Source organism: Branchiostoma floridae, chromosome 5 (assembly GCF_000003815.2).
Source record: "Branchiostoma floridae strain S238N-H82 chromosome 5, Bfl_VNyyK, whole genome shotgun sequence".
Classification (NCBI taxonomy): Eukaryota; Metazoa; Chordata; class Leptocardii; order Amphioxiformes; family Branchiostomatidae; genus Branchiostoma; species Branchiostoma floridae.
Genome location: NC_049983.1, coordinates 10,159,720 through 10,182,939, shown reverse-complemented (window position 1 = coordinate 10,182,939; position 23,220 = coordinate 10,159,720). Strand labels below are relative to the sequence as shown.

The 23,220-nt window shown below is 40.8% G+C and overlaps 1 protein-coding gene across 1 annotated transcript; it reads left to right on the top strand.

The window, feature by feature from the left end:
• Positions 1-1,074: 1,074 nt before the first annotated feature.
• Positions 1,075-13,226, top strand: LOC118416157. Its single transcript, XM_035821236.1, has 6 exons — positions 1,075-1,674; positions 7,193-10,467; positions 10,623-10,721; positions 10,963-11,070; positions 11,530-11,643; positions 12,131-13,226. Exons 1-6 carry the CDS (start codon positions 1,075-1,077, stop codon positions 12,486-12,488), a joined length of 4,554 nt encoding a protein of 1,517 aa, XP_035677129.1. The 3' UTR covers positions 12,489-13,226.
• Positions 13,227-23,220: the final 9,994 nt, after the last annotated feature.

Sequence of the window (23,220 nt, the reverse complement as noted above, 5' to 3'; positions counted from 1 at the left end):
CACACACACACACACACACACACACAGATACACAAACCCAGACACAGCAAAACCAATACCTCCATTTTTCATGGAGGTAAAAGGAGTCCGGACCCTATGCATCAAGACATGGTATGAGGGTCGATGAAGTAAGAAGAACCACTACAAGATTTGCTGGGGCTAGTGTCTCAGTACAGCGTCAAGCATTCATGTCTTCATCACCTCTAAGGAAAAACATATTTCTTTGCTTCGCCCAGGTGTGAACATAAGTCCTTCAAACGTCAAGACGTAGGTGAAGCGTCACATAAGAAAAATCACGACTGAGTCACGCGTTCTTCAATGTTAGTTGAAGTAGCTTACATGTCGCAAAAACGCCACCTAGCGTAAAATACCAAAGCTGCATTGCTAAGGAAGAGCCAAAATTGAGACACCGGTCGTACGAAAGCTCTACGACAACACGCTGGAGACAATCGTAGGGCAGTCTTGTATGTGCCTTACACGTTTTATAGTAGAGATGATTCCCGTAAATATATTTAAGATGGCTCTTTTGAGAACGTGGCAAATCATTTACCAAGTGCGGCCAATTTCTACCACAATTCTAGCAGCGAAAGGAGTCTAGTGGACCGCAAACTTTACTTAAGCCGTCTAGTGTTTATGATACTTCTAAGGTGAAGCTTATAGCCGACCATATCCACTAAAAAGACTGTCAATATCTGGATTGCGACAAGGGAAATTTGATCAAAGGCATATCATTGAAACGTTCCTTGTTTCCCTCTTTCAGACTAATAAGAACAAATATGGCGAAACACGTCATACGTGAATACCTGACGCCTTTGTTGTCCTCGGGAGAAGCCGGCGCTCGATTATTAAAAAATAACAAAGATTGTAGGCGTGTAGTAAGGCAGTCTTATTGAGTCAGAGCGCTGCATGCGCCACTGCAGACAGCACGGCGGTTTTCTGCTCTGCCCAGGTACTATAGTGGGGATACACTAACGGTAACGCTTTTGTTGTTCCTTTTGGTAAGGTCAATGTGACGATATAGCCTTTTCATTGTACCTCATTGGTATCAATTGTATGGTGTGTTACAATTGGATCATGGCGCTGACGGCAAAAGTGTGTTTGTTGCTGCTCTTGCAGCTCGTAGTGTCACATGCAAACGCAGGTAGCTGGCAGAGCTGTTGTAAGGTGCCTGTGGCAAAGTGTGGTGTAGGTGACAGTGCATTGGATGGTCGCGAGTACCGGTATGACATTGGAGCGTACCGGTACAAGTGGACCAACTACCCATATAACTCATACAGCTACCTCGGCCCCTTTGCAACCGTTGCATTGAGTCAGGTGTTCCAATCATGCCAGGTCTGCTCAAATGAAACAAGGCCTACCCAGGGGGGTCCCACTCAGAACCCTTCCCTGCCTACCGCCAGAACCAGCATCATGATCGTTGACAACGACGTCGGTGAGCTTGACATCAAAAAGGCAGAAATCCTCTCTCAGATCCCGTGTGGTAGAGATTGCAGGCTGTGGTTTGTGGGTTGTAACCTAACGGAGATAGAGGGAGGGGCGTTTGCTATGTTGCCACAGGTGTCCACCCTGGTCATCTGGCGGAGCAATGTCCAGGCTCTGAGGAACGGCACGTTTGCTGGGATGGACGGTCTCAAAAAGCTGCTGTTGTTGGAGAACAACCTGACACATCTGGAGGTGAGTGTTCAGTAAGGTCATGTTGATTTTATCATATTGATGACATCCTCTGGGAACCCCAAAACTGATACGAACGTGCGAATCTAAAAAAATGACCAAATAGAGTTGGTTTTAGTATGAAATCTAAGTGGTCTAACAAATGACCAAACACACATATTTGTGACGTTATATCGAGTTTATTTTGATCTTTCACTTTTTTGTCCTTGACTTTGGAATTTGGCAGCCTATGACATTTATATCTGTCTTCCGATATTTTTTGTCAATTTATGGCACATATGAGTTCATTTTACAACTACTGTACTGTTTTGCTATCTTTTATTTTTGGAAACGAACGAAAATTGATGCGCGCGCGGATATCATCAATATGGATGGCCTAACATAGTCATAGAAATATGCATTTCTTGCCAATATTCTTCTGTTGTTATGTGGATCGATGTACACTCTGGTTTGCTAAGTCTTGGCAATGCCTAATCATGCCCCCAAGATAGGGTGAACTATCAGACAGATACAAATCATCGTATCTACAGTTCCGTACGTCCAAAATGTTTGAAATTTGGCAGGAACTTTGTCTAGATACTACTTCTTCCAACTATGTGTAAGATATTGGATATTAATGCATCTTATTTTCATAATTTGCAAATATCAAATCTATGTCGTTTTGTACAAAATGACCCAGCCAACTTCATGTGGTGGGCATGGAGCAGTGATATTTCTACAGGATGTTGTGACAGCCATCAATTATATGAATCATTTGCCAGAAAATCAGAACATACATCAGATTTTTATAAATATCTTAAGTTTCATAATTTCTATGATTTTTTAGAGGTGACTATTGCTTTATCAGCCAATGTCTCAATATTACATGATAAAATCAATTTTATGACAAATTATCTAAATAAAGTAACTACTTGAGCATTATTAACACCCAACTGTAACTTTGTAAGCCATGGCTACGAACTTTGCTAGGGCTTTAAAGTTTAAAACTCCCAAATGTACAGAGTTTGTTCCTCTCGCCCATCAATCAATCTGACAGCTACTTATCTTTCAATAGGTTAATTGTTTTGGCACCCCCACACGAAACGGATTAACTGTAATTATCGTTAATTATGCATAGAGGACAAACAATAACATGCAGGGAGCCCACGGTATTCATTCAAGTCCTGATTGACAAGTAGTCAGACCACTTCCTTCAGTTAACTCATTCATTGACACAGTAAAAATTGTTGGGAGAAAACTGTTATGAGTTGAAATGCAATGAGATCGAATACTCGGGCTACATAACACTTGTCGAGAACTATGTATTGATCATAGGATAGTGCAGCACAGGCCTAGGCCTGCCGTCACTAAACATAAAATTCTATTACAGGCAAGGAGTTTGATACAATCAATACACATTCACTGATTTAGAAACAAACACTTCCGAATAACGAATCCATAGCGCTACAACCTGAAACATGGAGGTTTTGATGTAAATGTATTTGCCTGACTAGTTTGCTATAGCTCAGATTAACTTTAAGGTCAATAAAGGTCCTATAAGCTTTACAACTCAGGGCTAAAGTTAGGGAAATTGGCTTAGAAGCCTGACATTTTTCAAGGACCCACTCATGCTAGCCCCTCGGTTCCAAGGCTAACATGCCACCGAGGAAATTCTCACAATCTTAGGGTCTACCTCAGACAGTCAGGGGGTCTATCACTCTGTAGTAAAAGCTGCAGATCTCCATTAGAAGTATTAAATGATTACTTAGGATGCCATTTCTTTTTAGTTTAATGAAGTTGAGGTTTGTATTGGTCATTTTTGGATTAGAACTATTTTAAAGAAAAGGACCAGTTTTTCCAGACGAGCAATCTCAACAATAGACTGAGCCAAGGAAGTTCTATATAACCTCCTTGACTGAGCTAAATGTAATACATGGACATTTATATATATATATATTGGGTCATGGTCAATGGTCTCAACTGCTCATCTTTCTCAACTCATTAGGAAGTACTATTCATTGATACTCTTTTGAGACTAGATGAGAAGTAGAAGATTCAGAGTTGACATATTATCACTTATTTTTGTAATATGCATACAGATTTTGCCAGTATTTATTTTTGTGGCCCTGTTCTGATGTGGCGAAGGAGTTATATGACCAGTCCTGTGATTCTAGGATTCAAGTTTCTTTGTGTTTTCTGTATTTTACAACTACAGCCTTTGAATAATATTATAGAATTTTAGTCATTTTAACCTTTTTTTGTAATCAAAGGTCCGCAATTCAGCCATCTGCTGCTATATACCTGGTTGATAGAGTTAAATAAACCTTTCATTCATCCGTTCATATCAAACCACAATCCTGATTGTGTCAGCAATGTAATATTGATAAAATAGACAACACCAGTTTGTACAGTGGGGTATAGATAGCTCACTTCTTGGAATAAGACCCAATACAAACTGTGTTACCCACTTCACAAACATTGAATAGTACAGCCTTACTCTCCAAGCAGTGGTTAGGCTCTGGCTAGTTTTTTCAACTTTTTTTTAGTCGTTTATATCGGGCCGGCTTCTATTTTGTCATTTTTCTTGAAGTACGCCAGGCAAACTGGATGAAAAAATAGAAAGCCTGATAAAAACGACTAAAAAAAAGTTGAAAAACAGCTGAAGCCTAACCTTTTGCTTGGAGAGTAGTACAGCCTGGCCAAATCCCTTGGACAAAACTTCCATAAAACTACCTATTACATTGTAGTTGAAACAGTTCTATCCTTACAAAGAAGTGAGGAGACACATTTGCAAATAATGGTTACAAAAACTGGTATTCAACATGTTTGTAAACTTTTCATTCTCAATTTCCTGCAACCTTTACTTTAACAATAGGACATATAGTGTAATACAGATCTTCCAGAGAATGTAAATGGCCATAATAGCAAAAAACATCCACGCAATTAAAAAAAATCAAAGTGCATGAGCCCAGCCTATAAAAGGTCAAAACATCTATACAAATTACGTATATTTCCATACATGTATATACTATTCATGTATTGAATTGTTAAAACTAAAATCCTGGGCAGAAAATAGGGTGTGGGAATTGCCAATAACTGCGTGTTTTCCCTTCATTGAAGTGGAAACATGTTTGCTTTGATTTTGAAAATCTCTGTGATTTCAGACATGAAAGCAAACCTATCTCCTCTATGCAAGGTTGCAACTTTGCAGTTTGTATAGGCACATTGTGAACCTCCCTGACTGTGAACAAGATGCTTTAATTTAGAATTTTGTCATGTGAAGTTTTTCACAGTACAGACAATGACACAAGGGATTTCAAAAATATCAAAGCATGTCTTTCCCTATTGTTATAAGGTTGATAACTACTTTGCCTTGTGTAGTTGTGTTAGCAATATTGTGGTCCTACCTGACTGTGAAGGAGATACATTGTGTCTAGTTGCACACTTTTTCACACCTGTGAATGTTGACAAAAGAAAAGACAACACATACCCTATCAAAGGTAACAATGGCCTTCATGTTGTTTTTTTGGAATGGACCATAAAAGTGTAAGGGGGTAATGTAGAAATGGAAAGAACAGCAACATTTTGGAAGTCAACTTGGAAAAAAAGGTAAAAAAAGGAAAACAAGTTTTAAAAGAACATAGGATACAAGAGGATATTTCCAGACAAGATTGATCTAACACTCCTCCTTCAAAAAAAGTTGGACCAACATCACCCTCCCCCCCTTTTATTTTGGTTTGACAATTACCTAGCTCTATTGACACCCCTAACCATAACCACATACTTGCACAAAAGAAGTCAGATGTACCTAGAGGACAGGAGAAGCCAGATCGAGAGCGAAAACTGCTTTGAATTTGGAGCATCCGGTCCACATTTTCACATTCTGAAAGATTTCTACTGTTGAGCTGTCTGCGATTTGAGTTGAAGAAAGGTAAGTTGATTTCTTACAAGATATATTAGAAAAGATGTTTATCTAATATCCAACATGCAATTATTTATAAACAGGTACAACACAAAAGTCACTTGTGCATCATGATATGAATAATGCCACCAAACAAGCCAACCCTCAGTCATTTTCCACCCCATGTCCAACTCCATGAAGATATATGACACAAGACATGATATGATATTTCTGAAGCTAAGCTCAATGAAATTATTTAGTTTGAAGAAATTAGTAGCTTCTGAAAAGAAATAGAAAAAAAAGAAGAAACACAGAAAAACAATATGGTTGCACTACTTTGTTGCTAACTAAAAAAATAAATCTGGCAAAAAAGATTGACAACGGGTTTCTGAAATATTAGATACTTTGAGAAGAAAATACAGATGTTGCGTCACATTTGACAGCAAATCATTTGAAATGATGAATTTTCTTGAAGTCAAAGGCTGCCATCCTTGCATTCTTGGAAATGTCTCAAATACAACAGGGATGCTGGTTTCATATTGTAGATTCTTGTATTCCTTTAGCTGAGCTTCTGTAAGATAAAAGACAAAGTGCATATAAGAAATCATACTTTCACTGAATCAAATGGATAATGTAAGGCAGTTTTGCCCCTCTCCCCTCTGAAGTTGTTATAAATGACACCATCAACACCAAAGTACAACATTTTCAGATTTCTGATTTAAAAAAAAACATCCTTATGGGAGGCAAACAAAGCAAATATTGTTCTATCTTGAAAATGCATGTAATCACAATGACTTCGCACAAAAAGTAGGGAATAGTAAATTTGTCATATCACATTGTTTCTGCATCAATTGCGATATAATATCCAAGCTTGTGTGATTTACGTTCGTATGATATTCAACTTCTTATGATTGTAAATTTATGGAGCCGTGTGATATGAAACTAGTTATGGAAGGAGCACCAGGCCTACTTATCTGGGGGATCACTAAAATAAAATGCTAAAATTAACCTACTGAAGCCAAACACTCTATTCAGGTAGTATAAATTTTTCTTCATTCTGTTGGTATTGACAACATGACCGCCTCCACACTGCGATTCGTCAAAAAAGGATTTATTGAATCAAGGAGGTTGAAAAGAGCATTTACATGCCAACAGAATGATACAGTGTTGAACACAAGCAGTGAAAATTTTGGCAAATTTTTTGTGTGACCCACTCATGTAAGCAGGCTTCAGGACAGTGCTTATTTCATCAAGTTTACAATCATAATGGGTTTTATACTAAAGGAAACAAAATCACACACACTTTCTATTGATATGTAACATATGCCATCTTATGATAAAATAAGCTTGTTATAACACCATTTGTATGTCGTTTTGACTCGCTCTCTTACATATCTTACATACATTGATAGTAGCCTGTGTGATAAAACACCACCATGTCAGAAAGGCGTACATAGTATATAATTGAATATGCTATTAATATTCAAGCTGACAGCTTTCATGGCATGTTTTATGAAAAAAAATTTGAGTGGCAATTCTGAGAAATAAGAAATCAAATTGATATGGCCTTATGATATGACTAGGTACACCTCTATATCAAACACCTATCCAAGCATTTATTTGTCATAATTTTCCAAACAGGTTCCCCAGAGAGAATTTTCATATACATCTCAACAGCTCAACAAAACCAAACATGCCATGGCTCTGAAGATTACCTGTGGATTTGGCCGTGCTGGTGTTCGCGAGAGCAAAGTTATAGGCTTGTCTGAAGAAGAGAAAAAAATCAAGAAGTTTGGCCACAGGGATCTTGACCAACGATACAAGGCTTTCAAGAATATCTATGAAGGAGGAGAAAAGAATGAACTGAGTTTCAAAGACTTTGGTGACAGTGTAAAACATGTTGAAAAGGTTCTGAACAACTGGTCAGGAAGCTGCCGTGATGAGAAGGAACAGTTTTTAGAGTATTTCAGTCTAGACAACTGGAAGAAGCTGAGTGCAGCAAAGAAAGCACAACATGCCATTGTAGGCCCATGCAAAGCATGCCAGTTGGATCACAAGGACTTCTGGGAACTCTACAATAAGCAGATAAGGTGTACAAGGATACGTAATGCACTAAGTGCCAGTTTAGCACACGTTAATGATGCAAACAAAGTACAAGATGAAAGGTCTAAAAAGCGAAAGTGGGCGCAAGAAGTCAAGTCTAAGATTGAAGCAGCACAGATGAAGCACAACAGAGATGTTGCGGTGGCTTATGGGATTAGTGAATCCCTCAACGGCCGAAGGAAAAGAAGGTTGGCAGAGGAGTTTGAGACAAAAGAGGAGGCAGACAAACGCAGCAAAAAAAGGAAGATTCTTGAAGAACGGGGTGAGAGGACACCCAAGAAGAGGTTAGGGACATTTGAAGCCTGGGCCACATTTGACAAAGAGAAGCTGAAGCAAGAAGTGGAAAGTTACGAGGATGAGGCGGACATAAACTGGACAGAGCTGGCAAGGAAGTACCACATTAGGAAACATAATGGAGAAGTGCCTTCCAATGTTGGTCAAATGTTGAAGCTCTGGCTAGAAAAGGAAAACGTCAACACCGAGAGATTCAGGAAGCAACCTGCAGCAACACGTGTCCGCAGAGCAAGAGTGAAGATAGGTGGGGGTACCGGCCTTACCCTCCCCAAGAGGCGCACAGAGAGACAGATAAGTAGGGAGCTGTCCATAATGATCAGAGATGGACAAGTTCCGATTGGTGAGTTTGTTGTTCCGAAGACATTCCGAAAGTTCATTCTAAACAAACACACCAAAACAATCGAGACCAAAACTATCACCATAGAAGGAAGAAAACAGCCACTACTTAAAGTCAGGGAGCAACTTCTGCAGTCGCAGCAGCCATTCATGAGGGATGCAAGCAACTACAACCAAATGACAAAAGAACAGTTGAAACAACGCCTGATGGAGCTAGGGGGGTATACAGAAGAGGAGGATACAGAAGAAGCCATGAGACAGGAGTTGCAACGTAAAGAGAGTACAAGATATCTGATGTATTGGGAGGACGGGGCAACCCTTGCCAACCATGGCTACATCTTGTACCTGGTTGCAACCATCTATGATGCAGCAATACACCTTACAGATATAGAATACCGCCAGAAGTACCACCTAAACATCTCTGTCCAGTCCAAAGTTGAACAGCCACAAATCTACATCATTGCCAGAAGCAGCAGCTCTGACGCAGAACAGCTGCTGTATTCTGAGACACGAAGAGATGACCTGCCATCTCTTGCTCTCCCTGTGAAGTCACAAGATGGAAGGGAGTACAACGACATCCTGCGATTTTTCAAGGGGGACAATCCTGCTCGTCAGTTTGAGATAGGTCAACAGAGAGGAGGACACTACCCTTGTCCTTGTGGTGTAAACATTGGAGGAGCCCACAGCTACCATGAGTGCTGTGCCGTTGAGAACCCTGCGCCAACTCTGCAAGACAGACAAGAATTTATTCTTGATGGGCCAGTGACACGCCTAAAGGCGTCTTCCTCCCTTCCAAACGCCTTCGACCAACTGACAAAAGAAGAGATGCAAGACGAACTAACATACAGAGGAGCAGTGCCATATGAGTCGGTTGATAAGCTATCCAAGAAAGAGCTGCAGCAGGAAATGAAGAGGACACTACAAGGGGTCAAGAGAGCTCCAGCACTGCTTCAGCCCAACCCCACACAGAACCTTACAGAACTCAACCTCCAACACCTGGAAGTTCCCGCATGCGAAAGCATGCATGACATCTACAATCACATAAAGAACATCCTAGAAGAACTGCCAGCACATGTGCCAAGAGAAATTGCAGAGACAATTCAAACTGTAAAGCAGACAGTCCTGGGAGATAAGGACACTGTCAGAGCCAGCGACATGCGCAGACTCCTGCTTATACTGACAAAACAGCTCGAACAACAAGGTAAAGCAAGCAAGGAGGTAATGGAGCTCCTGTACAGCCTAGCTGAAGTTCAACGGCTCTGCTATGCAGCTGCAGATGATCGAACCACCACCACCATCTACCGCCTGTCAAACACGGTCTTCAAACACCATCTCATGATGAAGGTATGTTTCCCTGGGATGCTGACAAACATCACAAACAGAAAGCTCTGGGGACAGTACATACATTCTTTAAGAGACCATACCCCGATCTTATATAGGATTGCACCAATCAGCTCCCTGATGGCAGAAAATGAGGAGAGACACTTTGCAACAATCAAGCGCATCACGAAGTCTTCTGGAAACTATGCTGACGAAGGTCAACTCATCACCAACGTCTTTGTGAAGTCCCACTTCAACCAAGATACAGGAGCAGCTACCCACCAGGACAATCAGATATCGGAGATGGGAAAACTGCTGCCCCAGTCGAGAACCCGTATCCCCATCACCCTGTTAAAGAAGTATGCACGAGATGCTCAGACACACTGTGAGCGTGTGGCTGATTTCATGCAAGATGGATACAACATTCACTGGCACATAGAAGATGAAGATGTCGTCTTCCATGATTCACCAGCACAGGACCCACCCTCTCACCCCCCTCATCACTTCAGATCCTCATCTTGCAAGCAGGAGCTCCAATTCCTTCAGCAGAAATGGAAAGGATGTCTTCAGGATGAGGTACCCTTGCCACTCAGCAAGATCTGGGTCTACGAAGGCCAGAACTTGGCAAGGAAAGTCACAACCCCATTTCTGGACACAGGACATCTCTTCAACCAGAAATATCACTACATGGCGGCCAACGCAGTAGAAGAACCCCCGCAGACCAATGCAGAAGAAGATCAGACAGTGGATCAACCTGACAGTGATGAAATGGAGGATACAGAGGATGAAGAGGTCATCAGGATGGACCGTCTAGATCCCGAACCAGAGCTTGAGCAGTTCGAAGCTGAGACTGAACCCACCTGGTGAGTTTTAAAAAATTTATTTGTTGCATTTCTAACTTCTATCACACCCAGTACCCAACTCATCATCATCAGTAGCCTACTAACAGAGGATAAGGGAATTTAATGACATTGTCACAAGATTAGCATCACTTACCATGCTCTTTTGATAATTATAGGGACCAAGCTGACAGTGAACAGACTGACACCAGATCTCCACTTCGGGCCATCCTTCCCAGCAAGGTTCCTGGCAACATCAGATCTGGAGGAGAGATAAGGTATATTGTGTACCATTGAAGTTACCATATATAACAGTTAACAATCATGTACATTTACATGTACATGAAATCTTAAAATATGTCTTGAGTAAATACTAAAACCAAAACCAAAAGATTGAAATGAATATAGATATGGTCACAAATACCATTAACAGTATGAACTATCTGATCTTTGTTTGCAAATAAAAAGTAAATGGGGATGAATATGAAAACAGTGACAGTTGGTATATTTCAATTTCAGGGGACAAGTAGGCAGCTGTTTGTCACCAGGAAGCAGCCCTGTCTCCACACCTCCCAGAACACCAGTGCAGGAAGCAGAGCGCTCCACTGGCAACTATCATAGACATAGGTTGGTGTATTACTGGTACATCATCACTTATAGTAATGTATATGTTTTATTATAGGAAAAGTTTTAAGGAGCAAACTTTGAATGAGTATCTGATATGCAATGAAAACAAAGTGTAAGTGTAACGTCAAAGGGACAAGAGATGTAAAAACAGTATTGGCTTTTCTGTGTATAAAAGGGATTAGGCTGATGGTTATACCAAGTATTCTGTTATACGTAATTCTCTGTACACAAGGCCATCATTTTACATACTGGGATTTACCTCAATGGACTTAGAAAGTAAATTTAGATACGACATGACATGTGACAACCCCTGCATATCCTTTGTATACATAAAGTAGTAAAATATATCAAAGAATAAAGAATGTCTAGATTTAGAAATTCTGACAATTGTAAAATACCATTTTCATCCCATACTATATGCCCCATTATAATAGTTCTACCTTTATATGTCTTCTGTAGTTCCAAGCACAGCAGCTTCACCACACCAACTATGACAAGAAGTGTGAGCCTTCCAGGTACCAGCATGATGACCCCACCGGCTACTCCAAGTATTCCTGCCGAGAACAAAAGCAGGTACATGAGTGTCCTTTTAAATCTGTAATCTATCAAAAAAAAATCTTTATGTGACATGAAAAGTTAATACTTCTGCAAATTAGCTATTAACATTCCAAAGTATAGAATGTCGCATTAAAGGGACCTATGTTTTTTCAAAGGTAAACATGCAATGCTAAGAGTAGAAACTAGTAAGACAATAACAGCAGATATGTTCCAGGGAAATTTAAATACATGTACTCTATTTTAATGACCCACTCATGATCACATACTCATTCCTGATATGCACAACTTTTCATTATTATAAGTTAACAAGTAAACTTGTGTTTTAATGAGTAATGAACATACTTTCCAATCATAAAATAATGAGATTGGTGAAGGATTACAGTAACAGTGATATGATTAATGGAATTTAGGTTTTAATACTTCATTAGTTTATCATGTATAATGGTTTAAAGCACAGGTTGATGAGATAAAGGTTATAAAGCTGTGACTATTCTTGTTTCAGGGAAGAGTCAAAATGGCAGACCAAGTTGGGTTCTGCACTGGCAGTTGTGCTGGGGGATCTGCCTGTGGTGAAGCAGGCAGACAAGATGAAGGCCAAGATGAAGATGGCACCAAAGAGCCATTGGGTCAAGGAGGAATACAACACTTGTGTAGCGCAAGTATCTTGTCATCTTAGTAGGCATCTAGACGAAGCTAGGAAAAAATATGCCGCTTGGGAAAAACACTTTCTTGTTGACATAGGTAGAGTGCCAACTGTGTCAGATGCCCGTAATGATCCGGAGGCTTCGGCACTGGAAAAGAGAATCCGATATGCAGAGCATCTCTTGCGGCATTTTGGAGTACACTTGTACAGGTCATAATATGGTTGCTTTCATGTCTGAAAGCATTGTATAGTAGTATTAACTGTTCTCATGAAAGTGTTTGCAACAGCAATTTATTTGTAGTACTTCTTTTTTTGTGATGGGTTTTGAAAAACCCTGATTATGATGCCAAGGAATATAATTGCCTCTTAGTCATGTGTCCTCTTCTAGATGGTATGAAGAGCCCAATATGTGCAATCGCTTTCTATTTAGAAAGTTTTCATTATTTAGATGGTTGTCATTCAGAATTGTTGTGGTACAAGATACATATGATGTTGGTGGAAATGAAATTAATGTAATTCTGTGAATAATTTTCCTTGATCTTGTATGTATCATTAGTTAGAAAAAAAGGAATGTGTTGTGGTTTCCAAGCAATGATACTCATTTGACACTTCAGTGTAATAATACTGTAAATGCAGAAACTTTCGCTGTGGATTGATGTTTTTTCCATTGCAGTAAGAGGCTATAGACAGTGTATGGCGCTACGACAAACTTAAAACACGCGCGAAAAGTCCTTTTTCCTGCTACCGCGGAATTAAATCCACGCGAACTTAAATGCACTTACAGTATTATAATGCAATCACCTATTAACATTGTTTCACTGTTAAAATATTTCCAGTAAGTTAACTTACGTAACAGTTACAATCATTTTTTGAAAGTACGTATTTGCAATTCATCAAAAAGGAAGATATTGTCAATTGTGTGGATATTGAACCTGTAACCTACATGACTACAGTCTACTTACCTTCTTTTTCATGAAGGCCAGCTGTTAGCCATCTTCAGTGTAGATAAGGCACTGGTCCTACATTGTCAGTGGTCACTGCAAGATCAATAAGTGATTACAGTGAGATAAAATGCTGGAAATAAATAAAAGTAGGACAGGCTGATAACTCCGAAAAGACTAAGTCTCTTTTTTTAATTCGTTTTTGAAAGTAAGTTTTGTGTTTTTAGATGTGCCCTTTGTTCTTTGTCCAAGTTCCATTATTTGAGCTACACTTTACTAAGGCAGTATTTAACACTTTACAGAAGACAATTGGCCTAGTGGAGGGAGGGGGGCAAAACAGCTCATTTGCAAATAATTTCCCACCACTTTCACTAAATTAGCGTTTAACAATACCATGCCTTATAAGTATAAGAGGGCAAAGACCGTATTTAAGACTCGATATCTGTAAGACAAAGAAATGCAAGGCTTAAACCTTAGGAACTTGCCTCGATCGTTTCACACCAGAGAGCCGGGTTTATCAAACAACCCTTTGTTTATGTTATTGTACGTCACTAGCATACTCCCATTGTTTTCAATTCAAACTAAAATATGTTGACAAAACCTCGTAATCTTTAGTCTTTGTCTACCTACAAGTGATTATAAACATGCTCACCGCGTTCCGAGCTGTGTTACTGCAGAAAACTCTTTCCAAACGACGCTTAAAAACCTCCTTGCCTCCTGTTGTTATGGAATCTCTTGTAGTTGTACAGTCCGCCATCTTGGAATGTCCTAACTGACTGAGCCCAGGGGGCGCCCAGCAGGATGTCAATTAGCGCGTATAGGAATGCAAAATAGAGGAGGGGCAGGGGAGGGGGAAGCCAGACCAATTATCACCCAATTATAGCCTTTCCAGTCGCACCTTGGCTCATTTAAATGTCATTTCAATATTGTAATGAGTCTCTGGCAGGGCCAGCTTTGACAGGACTTAACATAGGAGAGCATTATATCAACCAATTTTTCCGAAAGAAGGACTTACTTAGCTTACATGTTTTGTTTTGTTTTAAAGTAAGTGAAGACTTATACGATTGTTACTCAGATATCTGATGGGTCTAGCTCCAAAGTGACAATGATTTTCTCCTTGACGTGGAGTTTAACACATGTTTTAATTTTCGTGATTTCTTACTTTCTAAACCATATAGGATGGCTGCCTAGATGGGCTGTCCAGCCTGTACCAACTCATCTTTGTGGACAACCAAATCCTGACTCTGTCACCTGACACGTTCCTGGGAGTGCAGCTGGAGTGGATTGACGTAAGTGCCAATCTTATCTCTAACGTGCCACCCGGGACCCTGCAGGCGATCAAGTCCGTAGAATATGTCCGCGCTGTTGGGAACAAGCTGACAGCGATCGGCGCGGGGATGTTCCACGGTCTTGAGCATCTGGGATCCCTGAAGCTAGAGGGTAACAGAATCTCGCACATCGCTGCGGGCGCGTTCAGCACAAACACGAAATTGTCCAAACTAGACCTGGCGAGAAACAGGCTGACCTTCCTGTCTGGCAGATGGTTCAGATCGACATTTCCATTCAATATCTTTTTGCGTGGAAATGCGATTGCCACCATCGCGTTGGAAGGGAGGGCGTTGTCATTGAGGGGTATCACCCTGGATAATCCTCCGCGCTGTACCTGTGCGAATGAATGGGTGTACGAACACCAGGGGAACACCCTGAAGTTCAAACAGCGATTCATCTCCGCAATGCATGATCTCCTGGCAACAAGCTGTCCCGACTCGGCACTAAAGCCCAATCCTCCCGCACCAGTCAATCCCAGATCACTGCCCTGCCCAGCGCCGCTGGTGGAAATCGTGCATGTTGAACGCAGCGCCTCGTACCAGTACGAAGCCGTTGGCGACGTGTATTGGGAGCAATCGCCCAAAGTGTACTTTGCCTTCCCTAACGGCTTACACCACGTGGTGAACATAACATACGACACCAACACGACCACACACGACAGCCTGCCGACAGGCAACCTAACCGTTAAAGTGGTGACAGACCTAAAGGCCGAGGGCTGGGTGAAATGCAAGGGGCCAACTAACCTATTGGGGGAATCAGGAAATGGTAGCTTGTGTTCCAACTACATGGGGAAGTCCAGATTCACCCTTTGGCTAGAGACCGCCGAGCCCTTGGCCTTCGAGAACACCACTTGTACTGCTTCTTCGGAAACTGGCTCCCACACCGCGGTCTTCATTGCGAGCGAGCGCGCACACTCTGACATAACAACACCCCAAGACACAGAGCTCTCACTCATGAACACCACACCATTTTCAACCATCATCAGCACCACATTGCTGCTCACAGGCATCAAAACTAAACCACTGTCCACACGCGCGAGAGATGGTGGCTATGAAGATCCAATGTGGTACATCGTGTCGGCAATCATTGGTCTGTTGTTGCCACTTGCTGTGTTGGGAGTGTGGGGATGTGCCATGTACATCTGGCGCGAACTCAAGCGCAAGGCCCCAGATAACCCCGCAGGCCCACCCCGCAATGGCAATCAGATCACTGGCTGCTCCCGGTGGCCTCTTGGACATCATGGCAACTCGGATGAGTCAGCGATCAGTCCGTACGCTGAGGGTGGTTTTGCCGATCACGACAGCTTGAGTGATTCAGAATCAGTCATCAGCCCTTACGCTGAGGGTAGGTTCAAGGACCACCCTGATCTGCGCAGGGCAGATTCTTCTCAGTCAGAAATCGTCCCGTACGGATTGGCGAAGCTTAGTGCAGCGTACGCAGGCCGCGCCCGCGCGCAGACACACCCCGTGCCGTCCCGCCCATACAGCACAGAGCGCCCCCGTCAGACACCAAACAGGGAAGGTGCCGTCCTGGCTGCCTATGGCAGAAATGGTCGCGACAAGTCCGGCCGTAAGTGCTACCAGCACCCATCCATCCTCCCCAACCCGGGTGCCACTAAATCCTCTGCCTACCTGCAAAATGCCAGCGCCGCTCAGCGTTCCCGCAAGGCACGTTGTTACAACTCCCCTGCCCTGGCCACTGACCAAGAGCGCACCCTCTCCAACACATATGACGAACGTGACCCTAGAGAGGCCGCTAAGCGTACCCGTAAGGCACCTTGCTACAACTCCCCTGGTCTGGCCACTGACCAAGAGCGCACCCTGTCCAGCACATATGACCAGCATGACCCTAGCGAGGTAGTCTGCAACTCCGCAGAGTTCCCTGTGGCCCATAGCTACCACCCTACCGCCCTGCCCAGTAGCGAGACGGGTACTCAGTCCGCCATCTATGATGAAAACCATCGTAGCGGGCCCGCCACTGGTCGGGGAAACAGTTACATCTGCCCCTCCCCTGCGGCCAGTATTGACAGGTCTCCGGCGGCTGCCTACAGCCAGAATGACCGTAGAGAGGCAATAAATGACACCCCTGACTCCCCCGAGACAAACAGCTATGAACCGGCGTCCGCACGCTGTCAGGTTCAGTAAGTACAGATTGACAAAATTGATGAACAAAATTTTGCCGACATTGATTTTCCTGCTTTAATAACCTTTTTGGACATAACTGATTCCCAGAAAATTTGACTTTGTATGTCACATTTCTACCAATAAGATTTTGTACGAATACGTACCATTCTTTACCGCTTACCACTTACTATTCCGTTATTTCTTAAAACAATAACAGATACTCATGTGCATAATATGTTAACGTTAGAAAGTGCTCTTATTTGCACATAATTTTTTTGGAAATCGCTACAATAAATTGTCAGTGTTTGGGGGGTAAAGAAGATTGACTGATAAGATCTATGAAAATGAGTACCTAATTTGCTTAATCAATGACAAACCATTAGAATACATTAGTCGGCAAAGTCATGTGACGAAGGTATGAGGTCTTTGAACTCTTGTCTTTCATTCTTTGTGTTTCCTTTTCCTTTTTTCTTCCTTGAAAAAAATCTAATATCGTTCATCCAGTAAACACGAAAAAATTGTATTGTACATTGGATAAATATTTTTTTGTTTATATGTATTTTGAATAGTTTATTTTGGCTTGTACCAAATGATCATATAACAATAAAATGTCAGTCTGAATTCCAATGAGACTAAAGCTACCATATATAAACGAACGTTGATGTTTTCTATCCTCGTATGACATTCCATGTAAATCACACAAAAAACATAAACAAATGACAACAAAATACAATGAGAAAACACATTCATATTTGAAAAGTTAAAAAAACGATAGAAAAAATGTTTTATTCTTGCTACTGTTACAGATTTCAAAACGCAGACTTCCACAATGCGGATTAAAAATATTGTATTTTACCAGCTGTAACTACTTGAAACTCATGGCCCTTAAATATTCTATTTACGTTGAGAAAAACTGTCTGGCAGATGCAAACATGACCCGGATGCTGTTCTTCTTGGTCTGTATTGTACCACTTGCATTGTTTTTTCCAGGACATTTTTCTGGCTGTAGAGTATTGGAAACCCAAATGATAATTTTTTATATTTCAGCCATACCATAGGTATGGTGAAATATATTGTATTCGTAATGTTTCTTTCTCCTGTCAAATCTTCAGAACACGGTATCTCCGTTGTTCCTCAACCGAATGACTTGAAATTTGGCACAAGGGTAGAGTGGGCCAATACCCTCGGGCTTTTTTTTTCATTTTTTCCATATCTGTCTCTTAAATGATTTTATTAAGGTTTTTTGGTCATCTTAAGACCAAAACTGTATATTTGGGCCCCCTGTACCCTGGTATTATAACCGAATGAGCTGAAATTTGGCACAGATGTGCCTTGATAAGTCCCCCATATAGATTCAATATCAGTTTTGGTGTACAGTACAACAAAATGCTTATTTTTGCGATTTTTTTACCAATTTTTTACCAAAAAAGGACACTTTTGGCCCCTGTACCCTGGTATTACAACCAAATGAGCTGAAATTTGACAGAGATGTGCCTTGATAATGCCCCCATATAAATTTAAGAAAACTTTTGGTGTACAGTACAACAAAATGCTTATTTTTGCGATTTTTTGACCAATTTTTGACCAAAAAAGGACACTTTTGGCTCCTGTACCTTGGTATTGCAACCGAATGAGCTGAAATTTGACACAGATGTGCCTTGATAATCCCTTCATATAAATTCAATAACACTTTTGGTGTACAATGCAACAAAATGCTTATTTTTGCGATTTTTGGCCAATTTTTGACCAAAAAAGGACACTTTTGGCTCCTGTACCCTGGTATTACAATTAAATGACCTGAAATTTGGTATAGATAAGCATTAGATACTTGGTAACAAGATTCAAGTAAAATTTTTGACATAAACAACTTTAAAATGATTAATTTTGGCACTTTTCTGAGGGGAAATTTGTCTTCTTTTGGCCTCCTGACGTGACCTTCCGTGACCCCGCACAGAGCCACACCTGTGCGCGTCAGCCGGAGAGTTAATTGAATCAAAGACCTAGCCAATCAGCGAAGAGGAGGCCAAAGGCTAATTAATATTCATAAGCGGGGCCTCATGATCCCGTATATAGCAGTGTTCCCGCCAGGGGGAGCAAAGCCCGCCTAAGGCTCTCGCATTTTAGACTATTCAGAAGGCTTTATATTGTATCAGTTCTTAGGGGCATATCTATGATAATCGCAGCAGTCACTTAACTTCTCTTCAGGAGTTTAGCGTAACACTGTTTCAGGTCAAACCGTCAAAGGCAACTAAAAACAAACTTTAACGTTACTGAGTTCAACAGTACTTATAACTTGTTATCCGAAGTTGAAACGCTAGCGATGGTATTTTCGCTGCGCTGTTAGCTCCGTGCGACTGTTGTTGACGGTCTTATAACGGTATATTTTGCACCCCTGTACCCTGGTATGAGTAACATTTGGTATAGATAGGCATAATATAGTTGGTAAAATGATCCAAGTAAAATGTTTGGCATAAAGTACTGTAAAAGGCTTAATTACAGCACTTTTTTTTAGGGGAAATTGGTTTTCTTTCGTTCTCCATGCCGTGACCTTTCGGACGTTCACCCCACAGAGCCGACATCTGCACCTGCGTCTAGCCGGCAGGAAGAGTTAATTCAATTAATGGTTCAGCCAATCAGCGAAGAGGAAAGCGAAGGCTAATTAATATTCATAAGCGGGACCACACAATACGTTAACTTGAAGACTCAGGCCGTACAGACTTCTCGCCAGGATTTTTTCAAAGCGTCGGACAGGGGTCCGGGGGCCGCCGAATGTCCCTGGCGGGGTCCAGGGGTAGGGCCACTGTGGGGGGGACCCAGGTGGGCGAAGCCCCCCCGGAAGCTCTTGCATTTTAGGCTATTGAGAAGGCTTCTTTTATCAGTTTTTTTAGGGCCATATCTACGATAATCGTAGCAGTCACTTACTTCTCTTCAGCAGTTTGACTTTAAAATATTTCGGGTCAAAGCTTCAAAGACAACTAAAACCTCATAAACAACAAACTTAGCTCAACAGTATACAAAAATATTGTACGGGTTGCCATCCTTAGTTGAAGCGCTTATTTATAGCGCTAGTATCTTCGCTGCGCCGTTAGCCGCCGTGCGACTTTTGTTGACGGTCTGATATCCCTACGTCGCCGCCTCGCTGATATTCCCACGGACATGTTTAAAAAAAAATACCCAGCAAAAAACGCTGTTCTGCGTCAAATTCTATTCTATAAAACTCAGTGTTACAGTCTAAATATTTTGTAGAAGCACCGCTGTAGGAAAGAAGGTCCAAGCAATGTAAAACATCACGTAGCATGAAGTTCGCTGTCAACTGGCACACAGCACATGACTGTTTGAAACTCTAAGTCTAATCAACAGCCGTGTTTGATTGATAGCCGGCGGTCCTATGATGAAGTCGGCGAAAGGTGCGTTAGTTAGAAAATCTGCGTTTAGTTTTGATACGTAATTATAAGTTAGACAGTGGCGAGAATGATTATTTTCTCATCAATATTTCTCTTCAGAATTATTTGAACTTAATTGTACATCTAAACAATTGGCTTACCTGTGCAATGTTTATATGATTAATGATCAGTGTACTGAAATCATGTGTAAAGTATGGCTCCTAGTCAATAGATCAGCATTTTCTCTATAGTGACCACCTGTCTATAGTGGCCACATTTCCTAGTGCTGTTGTTGTTTGGCATAAACTTTGAACATTTAAATTGTAAGTAACTTTAAACTGCCAGAGTTTCAGCCCAATAAAACACTCTCAGCGCCAGGGTATGAACAGACTGACCAGACAGACGAAAATAAATCCTCGAACAAGGTTCAATCGTATCTTCCGGGTCTGGCAGGAAGTTGTTAAACTAAAATAAGAATAGGCTCGATGGTTGATTGCATACAAAGTAAAACAGTTTAACAGTTTTACAGCTTGAAGAAAACAAACGCTCCTACAGTACCTGCACCTGCTTGATAATTATTAAATCGTATGCCCTACTTGAATAAAAAAAGTTCATTGCAATAATAAATGTACCCACATCACAAGGAGCTTATACTTTTTTAAACTTACACCTAGTTATCGTACTGAAAATTGTTAATGACATTACATGAAGTCATTCAACAATTTTCAGTCATGATGAAAATTTTCTGAATGGAAGGTGTGATTATTGTCATTTTCTGAAAAATAGAAGCAAGCTCTGTTTTTACCTGGAGTCAATTCACAATACCAGTCCACTTTGGGGGATAATGTACTGTTAAGAGGATGTTCCATTTTTGCGCAGGGGTGATTTGGAACAGTCCAATGTTGCGTGGGAAGGGGTATGGCTGAAATATGCTGTATTTGCTCTTAAGCAAATGTCGGCCTTTCTAGTTTTGAAATTTCATTCTTGGATAAATGTACCCATTCTCTGAGATGGAATCCAACCAAGGAGGATAGCAGGGGCACTAACCATCTTCGTAGGAACATTTGTAACAGAAGTAGTAGAAGATTATTCTATTTTCCTTTATTCCTAACGGATCAGCATACCATTAATACCATATGAGAAACTTAACATACAATCAATTTTCCGGAAATGATTTCGTCAGGTTTGTAGATCATATGAGTTTGGAGTTTTCTTTTACATATCCAGTAATGCCTGAAAATTATCAAAAAGTAAGTAGATGAGAGACATAATTACAGTTTGTGTAAAAATCCAACATCATATTGTGATTTTCTATATAGGTATGGTTCATCATACTCCTTATTGTTAAAAAAATAACATGTTGTAAAAGACATGTAGCATGTAAGCAAATAAGAATATCAAACATATATGTAGTAATGAATGATAACCAACACATCGACAAGACAAAAATGTTCATGCCATTTCATGTTCAAAATGGTGTTCTGATTATGCAAAAAAAATAAATAATTTGGGTTTGTGAATTCAAAATATAGATTTTATCTAATGCCGCAACACTCCACTGCACATATTATGTTGAAATGATATTCATCGTATTCATTGGTAAAAGGAAGGGAACGTTCTGAAATTCCAGTCGTTCTATTCGTACTAGTACTGTCATGCATGTGGTCATGTATGGAGAATCTGTTAACAAAAAAGGAAACATGATGTGTCATCTGTATTGTCAAATGCGACAAAATCCTGATGAAATTCAAGAGCTAACTACTTCTAAACGTGCCAAAAGTAAAACAGCTAGGTAATACATTCACGTAGTCCGCAAGTTGGATTAGCGATGGGATTCGAACTCGGGACCTTCTGATCCAGAAACACGCTGCAGTGCATGGCGACTACCCAGTGAACAACAAACCCTAAGCGTGTTCTTGTGTGATGTAGACTTTGACTTTATTTAGAGCAAAAATTTTAAAAAAAAATTGTCAATAATACAATTTTCATGAATACAAATATATGGTTTGGGACGACTTTTAAAAATTAACTGGTGCAAATGATATGTAAGACATCGAGTAATTCTGAATTGTTAATGTAACAATCAGAGCCATGTTGATGATCTTGGGTATATTTTACAGTGTGTTTTCTTGTTGAAGCTAGTCTTGGAATTATGGTCATTTTCTGAGATGTCAAGCTAAATATGACTGATATTGTGCATTTCTGCAATATCATTGTAGACTTTAATGATGCCAAAAAGTTGATGTTGAATATTGATATATGCCTTAGAACAATAAGTAAATATTTACTGCTAATATAAACATATCAAAGCTATGTTAATGATCGTTGGTATTTTTAGAATGTATTCTTATGCAGAAGATAACTTTTGAATTGTGAACATTGAGATGTCAAGCAAATCTAACACGACTGATATCGTGCATTACTGTAATGTTACTGGAGACTTCAACAAGTTGTTGTAAATTTTGAAATTTGTCCCAACACAAAGAAAACACCTCGAAATTTTGGGCGGTCTCGTCAACCTTTATTAGATGCCTGACTTTCCGGAAGCCGGAAGTGTAATGACGTCAGAAGTGGGTCAAAAGATGGACAATAGAATTTACCACCGTCACAGTTCAGTTGGGGTAGATTGCCACCTTGTGGCGTCATGTGTAGCGTAACTGGCTGTACTAGAGCGGTCGGCTCGGAACCTAGAGGTCCCGAGTTCGATACCCGCCGTGCACCCGACGTTGTGTCCCTTTGAAAGACACTTTACACGTCCTTCCTCACTTCACCCAGGTGTAAAAATGGGTACATAATTCGGTCCGGGAGGTAAAAGAAAATGATGCATTTACCTTCTGCCTGTACTGTGTATGTGGCACTGCTAATGTAAGTCACTAACTTGCACAGGGTAATAGTGCCACATTGTCTAAAGCAAATAGAAAAAAAATATTGCCTCCTTTACGCCCCTGCTCCGTACCCAAAATACGAACTAGGTCAAGAGCAACTGTATGTCCAGGGGATTCTATGTGCATATGTTGAGACACTACCGATGGTGGTGGACCATTATTTCTAGTGACACGACAAAATCGACCGACATTTCATGGTGCTTTCTCTGTGTTGGAACAAATTTTAGAATTTACGTAAAAACTATGGATTTTACCAAAAGAAATGAGTCATCATTCGAATGTCAATAC

What these genes read in the sequence shown, in the direction of transcription:
- LOC118416157 (XM_035821236.1), top strand. Translation starts at nt 1,075, where the DNA reads ATGGCGCTGACGGCAAAAGTGTGTTTGTTGCTGCTCTTGCAGCTCGTA. An exon ending in AGATCTGGAGGAGAGATAAG is followed by an intron (nt 10,722 to 10,962) that starts GTATATTGTGTA and finishes TTTCAATTTCAG; the next exon opens with GGGACAAGTAGGCAGCTGTT. An exon ending in GGCAACTATCATAGACATAG is followed by an intron (nt 11,071 to 11,529) that starts GTTGGTGTATTA and finishes TGTCTTCTGTAG; the next exon opens with TTCCAAGCACAGCAGCTTCA.